Source organism: Primulina eburnea, chromosome 12 (assembly GCF_022965805.1).
Source record: "Primulina eburnea isolate SZY01 chromosome 12, ASM2296580v1, whole genome shotgun sequence".
Lineage (NCBI taxonomy): Eukaryota > Viridiplantae > Streptophyta > Magnoliopsida > Lamiales > Gesneriaceae > Primulina > Primulina eburnea.
Window position 1 is genome coordinate 4,349,826 of NC_133112.1, and position 16,365 is coordinate 4,366,190.

Here is a 16,365-nt window from a genome sequence, read left to right on the forward strand (position 1 = left end):
ATTTTTATTACCTTAAATTTTGCTGATTGATAAAATAATATTATCAAGTTGTTTCAGGATCCAACTGCTTATCTTTTGTATTTACAGGCTTTCTGACTGCTCGATAAAGTCACTCAAGATGTGGAGATCATCTGTCATTTGACCGGACCAAATAAGAAATGAAGTGCACAAGTATAACAGCAAAACTCCAACCGCATTTCAACGCAAGTCATTTATGCTGAAGTATTATAACACAGTATCTTGTCAATTCTGAATGACAGATTGTTTCATAAATCTGCATCTCCTGATTCAGATTGTTTCTCATTGTTTAATTTCTTCCTATCAGGACAATGTTTCTTGAAATGCCTTTTTTATGACACAAGAGCATTTCTTTTTAGTTTTTGACTTAGATCTGGGACTGAACTTTATTCTTATTTGTTTCACTCTTTTCTGTTCTTCCTTGAGCCATGACCCTTCTCCCGATATATTCTTCTTCTTTGATGTCAGATTTATTCTTTAATTCCTTAAATACCAGCGCTGGTTGTACTTCCTCCAGAGACAAGGTTTCTCTTCCAATGATATAATGTGTCAGCCATATTCTGATATTCATTGGGCAGAGATCTCAACAACAGTAAACCTTGACTTCATCCTCTATCTTTATGTCGATATTTTCGAGTCCATCTGTATGATCTTCCAGGGACTTCTCAGGCAACATCTTGAAGGTGGAGACTTTGTTTTAGATATAGTCGATTTGTCAATGACTTTGTCATATAGAGGTGTTCTCCCCTCCCTCCATTGAAGGCATCAGAAGCTCTCAGGGCGGGCATTGTCCTTGGAGGCGAGCAAGCTTCCGGTGTACGAGCCTCTTTCGGAGACGGCCAAGAAGGAGCTCGAGTTAATTAAATTTTCGGAAAACGCAGTTCATGTCAGACCATTTGTTCTCCTCCTTTGTGCATTTATTCTTCGGGTTCTTCATATCCCGGTAATTACATTTTAATATTTTTACTCAACCTTGTATCGTTTACTCCACAAGTTGCATGTTTATTGTTTCATAATATAGAATCATATGGTAAATATATATATATTTTCCTCAACGACTTATGAATTATGTCAAACTTAAAATAAAATTTAATATAATGTAATTAGCAATAAAAAAAAAATTAAAATGATGTAATAAAATGATATTTTATTACAATCAATTTGGTTTGCAACCAATGTAGATATTGATCCGAGAGGGAGTTCGATAGCCGCAAAGATCGGAAGTATTGACGATTGAGAGAGATGTGGACACTGATGGAACCCCCTCACGCTCAGAAATGAACATTTGGAGCGTGCAATTTACAAATGATCAAACTATGGACAGGACGGATGACCCGACACAGAGCGGTGGAACCTGAGTTCAATTGAGAGTACTTGAAACTAACTCAATCTCAAAAACTTTCAATGTCTAAATTCTCTCCATCCATAAAACATGCAGCGCAATTCTGGGAAAATGACATGTACTAATATATATATTTGGATCTTGTTTTGCTATGGTCCCTTTAGAATAATGTCCGAAGGGTTAATCTAATGACATACAAATTATTCATTGTATAACCCCACACGTAAAATCATATGTTCCGACAGCATGATCGAGTCAACTCGTCTCATTTCCAATGTTCTGCTCAATCCGATGCAACAGAAAATTTCATTGATTAAGTCGACGAAGCAATTGCAGTCTTAAGAGGGAATTGAAATCAGTGATTCATTATTGACATCAATTTGTCAAACTTTGCGACAGCTACGTACAGTTACTGCTGCTTCTCATTTTTCAACTTGAATTGGGTTTCGAAATTATTTAAAAATTATTTCCTTGTGACCTTTCCGTGAAGCACTTTGATTCAAGTAATTGGGTGAATCGGGTGTGATATACGTGAGCAATCCACCGGATAATGATGATAATTAAATGTTTAGAAAATTGAGTGAAAGTAAACAAGAAAGGAACTCGTTAATGGGCGCCCGATGCTAAAGTCAGCAGGTAAGACATGAATAATACAAGCAATATATGTGAGAACATAGGTGTTCTTGAGAGTAGAAAATTTCCGGATTAGAAATATACATGTTATTTATAGGAAGGAAAATGTGATAGATATCTTGTTTTCGATGCCTATTTGCTAAGTATAGCAACTCGGCTGTCCATACTTGTTTGATGACTTCTAAAACACGCCAAACCTATGTTGCTCTGACAAATTAAACAACTCCTACTAATCACACTCGAGTATGGTGCACTTCTCGAGGTAACCCGAGTAGAAATCATCCGGGAGTTTACATGAGAGCCTGGGCTTCTGGTTGCCCGGGGAGTAGAGCCCGGGCATCTTCCTGCCCGGCGGCTGAAGACAGCACTCTGCACATTGACCATGGTTTGGGCTATCTAATTATTGTATCGGGTCATCAATGACTCGAGCTCTTATGGAGTATCACCAATAACAAATTTAATCGAGATATGAAATTAATTTTGATGAAAGCCATGTGTATATATATGTATATATATTATGTTGTTTTATAAAATAAATAAAGATGAAATTTTCAAATAATAATTTATACATTATAAATAAACGAGTTATTATATACATATCACAGTAAAAAGTGTAAAGATATATATATATATATATATATATATATATATAATATTATTCGTCAATGTAGAAATAAAACAAGAACCAAACAGCATTATTGAATGGACCATAGAAGAATAATCTTGGAAATTCGACCCCGGACACATTCATGCATCCATCCGAAACTACATGCTTATTTCATGCATATTTTTTTTATTATGGAAATTTAAATATCACCAAATAAAATAATATTTGCGATCATTTTAATCTTGTTTTTTTAGTTGACGGAAGATATTGTTACAATTAGATCTTAAACTCGACAAATTATTTTAAACTTGAGATCTTGATGTCAGATGAGCTAAAATTATCGTTACCTTAATCTTGTTTTAAATATTTAATGTTTTTTCGGTAACATGGGGTGCATAATTAGATTACATGAAATGACAATATGTAAACCAAAATTTAATCCACAATATCAAGGTAATTCATTTATAAAAATTTTCACCATTTTTTGTTTAATTCGTGAGGTATTGGATATTTGGATATTTATTTTTAAAAAGATTAATTGGCCAAGGAATTTGTAATAAATTAACGAGCAAGTCTCTTGTGAGACGGTCTCACATATCTTTATCTATAAGACGGGTGATCCTATCGATATTCACAATAAAAAGTAATATTCTTAGCATAAAAAGTAATAGCTTTTCATGGATGACCCAAATAAAATATACGTATGTGATACCTGTAAAACTGTCTAACACAATTTTTTACCTAAATTAACATGAAATTTGATAGTTAGAGATGTAATTAATATATTACAATTTTCTCTGTATTTTTTATTTTCTAAAATGCCGTATATGGGATGAAATTTTAAATCAAGACTACCCAGCATATTAACTGACTAGACCTATATTTTATTGATATATTAAATTTTGATAGGTGCAACGATATCTACTAGTATTTATATATATAATTTAATTTAACTTAACTTAATTTAATTTGCAACATGTATCATGCAGATTGCAGAGATGTATACATGGTAAGCTGTGATGTGTATACATATATATATATATATATATATATATATATATATATATATATATATATATATAGTTTATATGTCGGTTGACGTTTCGTTGCCAAATTCTTGTTCATGACAACATCAGATTCCTCGTTAACGTTGGACCTCATACGCCAACACCTCCTCGGAGAATGCACTTCCGACCTGGACCCGATCGACTTCACTTCTCCTGTCCCGGAGTTGGCTTCGGGTCTAGACCAACCCGACTCCCTCATTTCTCGATATTTCAAACGCCCCTCTGATTTATTTGAGGCTGAGGCAACACCAGACAAGATAACAATATCCAGGGCGGTGGAGGAAGTCGCCGAAACCACCCCCCTTAGGCCTGTTGGAAAGAGTTACAGAGGGGTGCGGAGGCGGCCATGGGGGAAGTACGCGGCGGAGATCCGTGACCCTGCCCGGAATAGCTGTCGGGTCTGGTTGGGGACTTACGAAAATGAGATTGACGCTGCAAGGGCGTATGACAGTGCTGCGTTCAAGATGAGGGGTAGGAAAGCGATTCTTAACTTTCCGATGGAAGCCGGCAAATCTGGGCCGCCGGATAATACCGGCCAGAAGAGGAGAAAAGAAGCGTGATCAGAAATGGAGCTCAAATTACATACCTTTTTTCTTTGTTCTTGAAAAACCTCCGCCGTAGAATACCAGCCGGAAGAGGAGAAGAGAGGTGTTATTCATCCGACACTTCATAAAATTTCAAATATCTAATAAGTACGATTCAGAAAATGGTAATAATATATTTTCGAGTTAATCTAAGCGACTCCAAGTTCCATTGCCAAATCGCCCGGTATGACTTTTACTTGGACCGTATATATCTACTACTTGTGGGAATTACTGACTTGAATATAGTTTTTTTTTTCTTCGCAAAATATGCTTGAAGAACTTGTCGATTTCAGCAAGACTTCCTCCTCAAATTATAAATAAATTTGATAGCTTTTATTCGACTTCGTCCTACTCGCCATAGGTGAAGATTTACCCAACAAACATCTCACACTGTTACTTGAATTCGGACCTGAGCCTCACCGTGGTCGGGCAAGGGATCCTTAGGCTTTAAAAGAATGTTTCTCATACACATACATACATGGACGACACACCAGATCAATATCAATATACATACATGTAATTTGGAAAAGGCAACAAAATGGGAAGCACCGAGAGAGATGGTTAAAATTGAAGACCATATGAATTAATGGCTTGCAATACATACAGATCATGAACACAGAAAATTCTCATGATCAATTAATAAACATGATAACATCCCAGAAAGGCCAAGATCAGTACTTGTACCACTGAAATTACAAGTCATCCTTTTCGAATCCCAACTGTATAATGTACCTTCGTGTTATTGAGCTTCTATAAAAGAAAATGATCGATCAAATGTTGTACAACGTCAGCACCTTCGGAGTGCATGTACGGATCCTTGACCTGTAAATCGTAGACATGGCGAAAGTGAGTGGCAACCGGCAAGAATGAAGGCAGAACGAAGATCGCATAAAAGTGCTACAGAACTCCTAAATTGAATCAATATATGATAGCAGTTGGAAATAATGCATGGTGTCTGTGAATGTACCAAAAGTCGCAGATGATGATAAACAGTTGTTGGTTGAACAATTACACTAGTTAGAAGATGTGAAATCGAGGGAACTGAGACCAAGCACATTATGAAAGGGAAAAAAGGAAGGAGCGAAATGCAATGGAGTTGGGTTCAGATCTCAAAGCGACACAACGAGAATTTTAACTACTGACAAGATTCCGGAAAAAAATAACTGTAGGAGAGATGAATCAGCATACGGCCGTGAAATTATTGTACTCAACTTGAGCCTAGAGGAGTGCATGCTTAATTTAGCTCCTCAAGAATAAAAGGATTTAAAATTGAATGTCACTTAATTTGAATCAATATTAAATAGATATTCATATTCTATAAAAAAATTATCTAACGAGGAAAAAAGAACTCCAAGGACGTGGAAAAAGAGAATGAGAGCAACACCTGAATAACACTATGAGCAGCGAATCTCAGTCTGCTGCTGTGGAAGCTAACATCTACTTTCTCCCATGACAGGCGGGATAGGCCATTTAATAGTTCTTCTGCATCATAGACGGCAAGAATAAGATAACTTTTAACATGACTCAAAACATAAGCTCGCCAATATACTAAAACACCAACTTACACGAACAAAGATATAATGAAGAGAGTTACAAACCTTCCAGCTCGTCCAAACCATCATCTTCTTTCGTATATTCCCGAGGCACATCACATGCTTTGCAGTGCTCCTCATACACAACATGGGGATATTTGTCATCTATGGAATCTTCCCACTGGAAAAACAAAACATGGCTCGTCAAGTGACTGGAAACAATACCAAGATCACATTTGCGTGTTAAAGAAAATACCACCTCAGGAAGTTCACTGGTGCGTCGAATTGATGAAGTTCTCCAGCCCACGATATCTAAGCATTATTTGTCAAGGAGACGAGTACATATAAATATTGAACAGTGTAATCTACACAAAGGGAGGGATGTTATCTTGTTAAATATAAGTATCACACCCATGTGGCCAAAGGTCCAAAATCCCTATAGCGGAAAGCCCCATATATTCATTCATTTGATTTCGGATGCCCTTTGTTGCTCAGTGCCCGAACAACTTATTGAATGTTATAACCCCAGTGTATAATCATAAGTTCCTTCTTACAAACGTTGAGACATGTTAAATATAAAACTATTGATTGTGTCAACTCCTATGAGCTTGAATTTTGGCCTAGGGGTTTATAATATAACATCAAGGCCAAATCATGTTTCCAATTTTCAAGAGTCACAAATTGGTGAGATCGCTTGGAGGGAATTGTTGGACCAATAATTGTTGTTCGAGCGGCTCATACATGCCTCTTGAACCTTCGTACACTGTAAAATATTTGAGTTGCTTCGTCACTAATAAAATTTTCGTACAACTATTGACCAGTGTAATCAACAAAGAAAAAAGATGATATGCAATAATCAATATCAAGGATACGATCATAGCCAACGTTTGAATATGCCACCCGGCGTCGAAAAGATCGTAAAGCAGACCTACATGAACGAGTTGAATTACTGTAAGGCACTCAATTAAAATAGGAATAACAATCTTAAACCAGATGGGAAACCTACATGAACTGACATTCTCCATTATCTTCAGTCATACGCCTTAGCAAAGGAGGCTTTCCTTCATCATCATCTGTGAGAAACAGGTGTCTGCCTGTTCTCCTGAATATCAAGTGAATGACAAGGCCAGCAACTTTCTCAAATGCAGATACACCAAAAAGGAATGGTACCTGAAATAGGAGAAGATCAGATCATGCAGAATGCATAGGGTGACACAAATAAGATTTGGGTTGCTATTCAGAATATTCCGAATCCTGGAGATGAATAGAAAAAAACTCTTAACCTTGCTCCCCATGTTTCTATATACCTTACAGATTGATCATACTTAAAGATATAACGACAAACATCCCTGTCACCCCATGTCAATTTTCGGATGTTTAATTTACTTGCCAATTTTTCAATATGCAGGGTATGTGAGCGGTGAGCCACAAATTTGTATTTCAAAGCTGAAAACAAACATGAAGAGCAAATCAATGAACTTTTCATCAGTCTAACAACTACAATGTGGTTTGATGAATAAATTTAATACAATCTATCAGCCCCTAAAATTCTTACGTGAATACGCCTGTTAGTGTCACTTGAGTCATTTGCATTACATATCCATCATCCAAAGTTTCAGCTAATATTTGGCATATTAATATTGAGCTACGGAGAATAAATGTAGCAAAAAATAAGAACTTTACCTGCTTATTACCCCTAGAACCAAGATGAGGGGTAGCTACAGTGATAAAGTTCACAGGTTCCAAATCTGCGATTAGACCCTTCGAGTCTTCTTTACATTCATTGGTGGACACTTGTTCTGTGCTACCACCTTTAGAAGGTCTGTATAATTTCCCAATAGCAAATCTGGCCACAAGCCCCCCAACAGAATGTGCAACGAATGAGATTTTCTTCAATCCAGGCTTCCTATCGATTACTTCGAGGACCTAAATGGCAGGTCGATGTATAAACCAAAGTGATGGTAGACATTCAAAATCCACAGATTACATCTATAAATACTACACGGAACAAAAGGCAGGAAAAAAATACAGCCTACAACTGAGTATACCTCCTCAGCCAGTCGCTCACCCATTACATCCACGCCATCTAGTGTTAGCATAGCCATATTTCTTTCACTGCCTACAAGTCAATGATGATCCGGTGATAAGCAGACAAACAAGACACTTTTACACAGCTGTAGAGTATAATTAGGTCTATTAGGTCTTAGCAGGCTAAATAGATGTGATTTATTCTTAATTGTTTCCTTTCGAAACTAAACTGTCTTCTGAAAAAAAAACAAAGAATTTCAATTAAAGGTTAGTTACACTTCTGTAGTTACAGAACCTATAATTGCCACCGTTGAATATGCTACAGCTAGGAGATTAGAAAACAGCTTATTTCATTATATTGCAGAATGAACAAAACAATTCCAACATAAGGAATTCTGTAGCCCATGCTCAATTGATCTTAGCAAAATGAAGGGCAGGTAAGTTTGTGGCAAAACCAGCACCCTATCTTTGCATGTTGCCTTTGGTTTGGTAACTCATAAATCATAGTGGACCAAGACTGGGAAAAAGAGGGAGCAATACAATTTTTTCATAACCCTCATATGTCCTAACCATGACTGGAGATAAAGGCTAAAATTCTGGCAAGTATCTGTGCAAAAATTCGTCTTTTTTAACAACAGTTGAAAAAAATTTAGTACGTTAATCCCATTTTGTGACAGTATAGAATGAACAACATAGGAGGATGAGGATCAGATGCCACTAAAACCACTGAGGGTGGGGAACAGATGAGGTGTTGCACTTTAAATATTAGATGAACAACCTAGGAGGATCAGATGCCACTTAAACCACTTGAGCATTTTCCTAAATATAGTCACAAAAGATCAGATGAGGTGGATTCCTTTTAATTTCAGACATAGAATTCAAATCGCAAGTAGTGATTAACATACAGAATTTACCACTTACAGTGAACATAAACTTTGTCAGGAAGCAACTTCACAAATTGCTCGGCGCCATATTTCCAATCTGAGGCACTGCGATAACATATATGGAACAACCGGAGGATACATCTTGAGAAAATTAATCTTTCACGCTGAATATTCCCACCACACACACACACACAACACAACATCAACAAAAAAAAAATTAATTGGTCAAAAAATTCGGTCTTTCACACTGAATAAACCGAACTAAACAAATTTGAAAATCAAAAGAGGGAGGTGGGGGATAGCAAAACAGATAGCACGCAAACAAACTGTAAAGAATCCTAAGCTATAACGATCACCAAAGAAAAATGTGCACAAGGAAAAAAAGAGCAAAATATACAGGAATTCACCTTCCAAGAATACCGTGGACCATAACAACAAGATGATCAGCGGCCAAAGCATCAGATTCCTTGCAAGCAAACACATCTTCCCCGCCATCCTCCTCTCCCGTCGACCACACGACACCGTCTTTCCCGACTTCAACCCTTTCCATTTTGGATTGGATCCCTCAAAGCAACTCTCAAATTCAGTATAAAAATAAGTTCACGGATATAATTTCACCAGCAAAACCAATTAAATTAAAGGTGTTGAAACTGACAAATGCCCAAATGGAGATTTTTAAAGTTATTTAATGATTGTGGAAAGTTTGATCCGAGAGTTTAACAAAAAAAAGTACGATCTGAGGAAAGAGAGGTGGCAATGGGGGACAAACAACTTGGGCAAGTTTGGAGACGTGGCGTGGCATGGCGTGGCGTCGGGGTGGCATTGCAACAACAGGAAGGGAGAGTGGCCTCGATTTTCTTATTCTTACAAACTACAAAGTGTACACGTATTTCTCGGGGTTCTAACAAATTATTTTTTAATTATCTAACATTTCGTCTAAAAAAAACTCACTATTACCCTATTTTTTTGTGACGGGGTTAAAAGTAATAAAGGTGTAAATGAGTATAATCGAATTGAATATTACTAAAACTTAAGGTTTGAATAATATAATTAAAATTTAATGTTTGAATTCGACTCGAATAAAGTAGTTTGAGTTCGAAACTCAAAATTTTTTTTCCTCGAAAAATAGTTGAAGTTCGGTTCAAAATCTTTAAATCTAAATAACTACTCACAAACTATTGAAAAATAATAATTTTGGTTCGAATTTTGTTCGAAAAAAGTTTATCGAGTCAAATATTTATCGAATCAGCTCAAAAAAATTATGGACGATTCGATTTTAGAATAACTATATTTCATAATTTTAATAGATGTCCAAATTTGTCATTACCATTTTTCCTAGATGTTTAATAAATAAGGCGCAAAAAATTAAAATTATTCACTCAAAACCTCTAAAAACAAAATTCGCACTATCTCATGATCCTAGCATTGAACAAAGATTATAAATATATTCAAATTTACAAACATAAATTCCAATTACGAATAATATTTATATTCTATGTACATGTAACGTATGTGTCGATGGACTAATATAATATAAAAATGTGTAGACAATTTGGAGACAATGTCACATAGTAACCAATCTAAGGTTGATGGTGAGGTTTTTTGATAAAAAGGTGGTTCGTATCAACCTTAATGGATTATGGGGCGGTGTCCTATAGCGAAGATTGAGATAGTAGAGTAAGAGGAGAGAGATTATAATTTAATTTATAATTTCTCCAAAGAATTATATTAACTTATTTAACGAACAATAAAATCTACTTTGAATGGTACGTGCATGTATGCATGGAATTCTATATTTTTTAATAATAATTTTTAAAACAACTGAATTCCAAATTTCATTTCTGTGTCACGAGGTGTAGAGAAATCACATCACGAAAAGAAGTAATTGTCATGCGAAGAAGAAAAAAGATACATCAGAAATACTGACTGGGAAAACTCGTGCGCATAGTTGGTGAACAATTTTAACCCAACAGTCCAGTGAACACTAACTTGAATAAACTCTCTCATCAGAAAAACTTGAGATTGATATACCAGCTAAATGAGGCTGACGGTTGAGAGATTTAAACTACAGACTAACTCCAAAATGTGCGACGCCTGGAGCTTCAAAACATCGAGTTAGCCAATTCAGATACTTCTGACGCAACTTGGTCGTAGTCTCCCTTCAGTTTCTCTTGTTCCTCCTGGCCAAGTTCCCCTTTTGTAGGCTTTGTTAGTACCAGCACACAACAAGTTGGCCTCTTGGTGGCTCCGGCATTTGCAAGGTCCTAAAACAAGGTGTCGGTCGTTTCCAATTCTGTCAATCAAGGTGTTTTGATGGCTGATAATGAAAATAACTGAAGCAGTACTTGATTGCCATGTTCATTGAGAAGTTTCAGATATCGAATACAGTGAAAAATATCATGCATGGAATAGAAAACAACGACAGGTAACTGTTCTTGAACAAACTTTGTCTGAAATTTGATGTATGTTGGTAAGCGTCCCCATTTGTCACAGTTTCTCATCAACCTTTTCACATGTTTGGATAAAAATTAATTCAATTCCATATTTTTCAGACAAACACCATGAGGGAACAACCAACAGATCTTTAGACTTTAACACATGCTAGTTTATTTCCGCTGTATCTGCTGAACAAGCAACTTCGTGCAGGAATTGTTCGTAGAAAGAGTTTTCCACCTCCAGTTTCTTGTCAATCAAATAGTCATTTTTCCATGCAGACATCATAAACTAATTCATACATCAACTATATCCACAATTTTAATCCATATAATTCTAACATTGTAATAGGTGGTGAGGGGGAGTGAACAAGACACGCTTACTTCCTTTGATGGAACATATACGTAAGGTATATTGGCTTCTTCACATAAGATTGGAACATGGGTGATGACGTCAATAGGTGATATGTTCCCAGCTATAACACATAACCTGCCATCAATACAATTATAAAAGTAAGATAGGTATCAAGATTGTGTTAAGTCGTGTACAAGGCAAATTCTGGAAAATCCATTTTTAGATTGGGCCAACCATACAAATTTTTAACCAAAAGAGTTCATTTAAAAAGTAACGATTGGCTCTTGAGCATACTATCATCCTCCTCTTCCACACCCCCTTCCCCACCTTAAGCCAAAAACCATCTGGAAAACCAAAATGACAAATCCAGCAATGCGGATGACAGAATCCAGCTCTGCCACATCTGCATTAGGGATTAAAATAAATGTTCTAAAGATTCTAAAACCCATCGACCATCACTCAAGAAGGGTACAGATCTCTAAGGCCTAAAGTAATTTTCATTTTATCAGCTCTACGAAGCTCCAAAAATCGGCCATTTTTTCTTACCAAGTCGTCATAAAAAACTTATCTTACAAATTTCCAAAATTTTGCGCAAGAAAGGAGAAGAATTAGTTTAAATCACACAGAACAATGTAACTCAACAGCTAGTAGCTATACTCCTCCATTAATCAAGAGGTCCATTGACTAAATTGCTCAGTATGCCAAATATATTTCGTCAAAATTAACATTGCAAATCCTTTTCAAACTACAACCCTTGACACAAATCTCAAACTTCAATCCTCGTGTAAATATATTTGTCATGGTCAATGAGCCACTCAAACGGGTTTGATCTAGTTTTTAAGATCAATTATCTAATGCTTCACTTTCTTTCTTGTGTAAATTGTATGTCAACTAGCTAACTTAACCGTTCCAAAAGAAATATCAAAACATGTAAGTACTACTTATACTCATTGCTGATCACTGCCGTGATCATATTATTACATTTTTTTTTTATTAAAGACTATTTTGATATAATAATAATTTTGAGTTACAATAAAACGCTGATAAGTAATCCGCGGTGAACTAACTCCTTTGCTAACATAACCTAATCTGAACCACCGATGAAACTATTGACCTGGCAATACGAACTTCAAATCTCTAACTACATCATTTATGCATAAATGACTAAATTCTTGTAATCTCGTCGTCCATGTTGCAATCCTGAATTTTACTTTTTCTCATACTTGTTCAGCTGAATCGTTTTCATCTTCAAAAATTCTTCTATTCATTTCCAACAATAAAGACCAAAAAACGCAGTGAATAATCATATGCCAGAATTCCTTCAATGTTGATGGTAATGGGCAATCCGAATCAACATATAACAAACATAAGCAAATATCAAACATACAATGGGGATGATATCAACGAAAATAGCACAACAAACTCATCATTGTATGACTATACCCTTTGTTGCCACGGCGGATACTTTTTACGACCTCCTTAACGCCTCTCTTCAAGCACTTGTGCTCCGCGGCTGAAATTTATTAATTATAAAATACACGCAAAATTTACTGATTCAATAAATAAACATAACCCAAACAGAAATAAAAATAAATCACTGACATGATTCAAACACGTGTGAAATGTACTGTTATCAAATGTAAATGAGAACCTCTGCGGACAAGTTTGAGGGTGCGTTTGCAGAGCTTCTTGCCAGCGAGTGGTTTGGCGATGGGAGCTAGTGCCATCAGCTTCTTCTTCTCCCTCTCCTTCTGTTGCGATTTCTCCGTCTCGGTGTCGCTTCCCATTGCTCCCGTTATTGCGGAAAAGAGTGTCGCAATTTAGGGTTTATGGGATGGGCGAAGATTGGGGTTTTAGGGGAACCAGGACAAATTGAAGCTCTGGGCATGGGTCACCCCACGTATTCTTGACAAAAATTTGTGTGAGACGGTCTCACGGATCATATTTGTGAGACGGATTTCTTATTTGGGTCATCCATGAAAAAATATTACTTTTTATACTAAGAATACTACTTTTTGTGTGAATATGAGTTGGGTTGATCCGTCTCACAGATTAAGATCCGTGAGACGGTCTCACATGAGACTCACTCCATATTCTTTTGACACACTGTCATATAATATTTTTCGGTCTTCTAAAAAATTCGTTTAAACTTGAAGTTGGACAACAATGTCTGCTTAAGAGAAAAGCAATTAAATTTTAATTTGATCGAATTAAGTATAATTAAAACATTTAATTAAATATGTTTAAACACAATTAATCGTATCTATTTATTTTTAAATTTTTTATTTTGAGAGTATGCTTTTTATTTTAAAATAATAAATTAGATTCATAATTTAGATGTTTATTTTTTAATTTTAATTATGATTATGCATGTCTGATAATGATTTGATAAATATTTAGAATTTTTTAATGTGGTCTAGTTATAAAAACAAAGAAAGATTGTAATTTTGAGATTTTTATGTATTTATAAATAATGCATCAAACTTAAATTTATAGTATTTATGTATTATTTTATTTATTTATTGATTTAAATAATTATAATTATACTAAAAATAAAAAACGTTTTTCACGCTTAAGCATGTGCTAATCTTGTTTAAGTTTGAAAAATTTGAAGCTCGACATTCACGCTTTGGAACTTCACTTTTTTTAGAACTTTGATATTTTTCAATAATTATATAATATTCAAAATAAATAAATATAAATACATAAAAACAAAACAAAAAAAAAACAAAAACAAATGTTAAGTCTAAAATCAAATTATCTATTTCATTGAGTTGCTGAATACTTTTATTAAAGCTTCTTCTGCAAGAGTCTTTGCATCAATCATGAGTCAAAGGAAAAATTATTTTACGGGCGGCTTCTTCGGAAATCTTTCGATTGATTTAAAATAAGTCGTGAACCTCTAAATCAAATACACAAAAATCATGAAAACAAAAATCAAGCTTTCCAAAACGACAGATGAGGCTGGATCAGCTCATATTGTTGCTTCAATCCACGATCTGTTGGTCGAAATTTTACTTCGTCTTCCCATCAAATCACTCATCCGTTTCAAACTAGTATCCAAGAAATGGCACTCTCTGATCACAAATCCTGAATTCTGTTATCTCCGGAACCCAGATCCCAATCCAGCCATCGGACTTTTCTTGCCCTGTTCTGGATTTCGGACCGACGAAAGCTTCGAATTTGTACCTTTTTCCAACCAAAAATCAAGGAACTCGCCGTTCAATAAGCTTAACTTCACCAAAGACCCTTCCGGCATCAGAATTTTGCAATCTTGCAATGGCTTGCTGCTCTGTTGCAGCTCTTGGGCCCGGGTACGTAATCTGAAATATTACGTTTACAATCCAACCACCAAGAACTTTTCCACGCTTCCAAATTTGGAACCGAGAACAGGGATTTCGAATCAAATTCGTGGGATGAGCTTGGCTTTTGATCCTACAAAGTCTCCTCATTACACAGTTGTCTGCATCCGAGGATTCGAAACCGATGAATACCGATACCAAATCGAAAGTTACTCATCCAACACAGGTCCTTGGAGAATATGCAGCGAACCCTTCACGGCAGAGGCCAATTTCGAAAATGGTGTCTATTTCAATGGCGCAATTCATTGGATCAATACGGGGATAGGAGATTCTTTATATTTCGATATTGAGAATCAGGCATTGGAGACAATGCAGATGCCGCCAATCCCGCACGGCTGGGATTGGAGAGACAATTTTTACTTCGGAGAATCTTGTGGGCACTTGTATTACATGGATATTCGTGGGTCGAATATTGGGTTCGACGTGTACGAGATGAAGAAGGATCACTCTGAGTGGTTTGTCAAGTACCAGGTCGATCTTGCACCAGTTGTTGCTGTTTATCCGGGGATGATCAGGGATGGATATGTTCCTACGGACTGGTGTTACTACGCTTTTTCGATATTTTCGCTTGTTGCGGATGAGGAAGGGGGCAATTCGTTCTTGGTTTTGCAGATTCCGGGGAAAGTTTTAAGGTTCAATCTTGATTCCAAGACTTTTGAAATGTTGCATGAGTTCGAGGGTGCTGAGGTTGAAGATTGCTTGAGGTTTTCTGGTACAAATGGATTTCAATACATGGAATCTCTATGTTGTGTTTAGATATACGTTGAATTCAATTTGTGTTATCCACGCTCCGTTTCACGTATAAAATTTGTTCATAAAATATGACATGCATATAATTTACATTACTCGTTATTTGTTGTATTTTAAATGACTCCATCGTGGGATCGCGATATTTGTGTAACAACATATTTGAATGCATACAATGTGATTTAAGTTCGAAATCAGTTGATCATCAATTGGTTTAATCAATTTATTTGATCAAGCACATCTAGGTTTTTCGGAGGAGTAGACGGTCTCACGAATATTTATCTATGAGACGGATCAACCTTACCGATATTCACAATAAAAATTAATACTCTTAGGGGGCGTTTGGTTTGGGTGATTGGGTGGGTTTATGATTTATAAACCCACCTAATCAAGCGTTTGATACGATTTTTATTTAATCAAGTCAATTCCTCCTATGAATGATTAGGTTATATTAAGTAGGTTAAAATAATACATCCTCACCCCCTAGGATTATTTATCTCACTCTTAATCCATCTGTTTTTCCAATTTTACACATCTCTTAAATCCAAACTCACTACCACTTCCTTCCACCGACCGCCCACCGCCGACGTCAATCGTCGACCGCCGCCGCCGCTGACCGCCGACGCCACTTCCGGCCGACAGCCGCCTCCGATTCCGGCCGACCGCCGCCGCCGATTCCGGTCGGTCGCCACCGTCGATTCCGGTCGACCACCTCCGGCCGTCGGAGCACCTCCCTTGCCGGGCTGTCGCCGGACCACCGCCGGCCGTCGCCGG

The 16,365-nt window shown here is 36.4% G+C and overlaps 3 protein-coding genes across 4 annotated transcripts; 1 reads left to right on the plus strand and 2 right to left on the minus strand.

The window, feature by feature from the left end:
* Nucleotides 1–4,807: 4,807 nt before the first annotated feature.
* LOC140807994 (lipid droplet phospholipase 1-like) lies at nt 4,808–9,525 on the minus strand. Its single transcript, XM_073164984.1, has 10 exons — nt 9,103–9,525; nt 8,733–8,800; nt 7,832–7,902; nt 7,467–7,709; nt 6,790–6,953; nt 6,656–6,711; nt 6,043–6,095; nt 5,850–5,964; nt 5,636–5,733; nt 4,808–5,073 (listed from the first exon to the last, which is right to left on the minus strand). The coding sequence occupies exons 1-10, from the start codon at nt 9,243–9,245 to the stop codon at nt 5,002–5,004; spliced, it is 1,083 nt and encodes a 360-aa protein (XP_073021085.1). The 5' UTR covers nt 9,246–9,525; the 3' UTR covers nt 4,808–5,001.
* A 1,074-nt stretch (nt 9,526–10,599) lies between these two features.
* LOC140808272 (H/ACA ribonucleoprotein complex subunit 2-like protein) lies at nt 10,600–13,384 on the minus strand. Of its 2 annotated transcripts, XR_012112849.1 has the most exons (5): nt 13,134–13,384; nt 12,926–12,995; nt 11,512–11,617; nt 10,712–10,959; nt 10,600–10,679 (listed from the first exon to the last, which is right to left on the minus strand). XR_012112849.1 is itself a non-coding variant. In XM_073165347.1 (4 exons), exons 1-4 carry the CDS (start codon nt 13,267–13,269, stop codon nt 10,798–10,800), a joined length of 474 nt encoding a protein of 157 aa, XP_073021448.1. In that variant the 5' UTR covers nt 13,270–13,384; the 3' UTR covers nt 10,600–10,797. The 2 variants fall into 2 exon arrangements, 1 of the variants encoding a protein (XP_073021448.1); XM_073165347.1 differs by having other exon boundaries at nt 10,600–10,959.
* Nucleotides 13,385–14,268: 884 nt separating this feature from the next.
* On the plus strand, nt 14,269–15,669 carry LOC140807555 (F-box protein At5g07610-like). Its single transcript, XM_073164462.1, has one exon. The coding sequence runs from the start codon at nt 14,407–14,409 to the stop codon at nt 15,598–15,600; it is 1,194 nt and encodes a 397-aa protein (XP_073020563.1). The 5' UTR covers nt 14,269–14,406; the 3' UTR covers nt 15,601–15,669.
* The last annotated feature ends 696 nt before the right edge of the window (nt 15,670–16,365 follow it).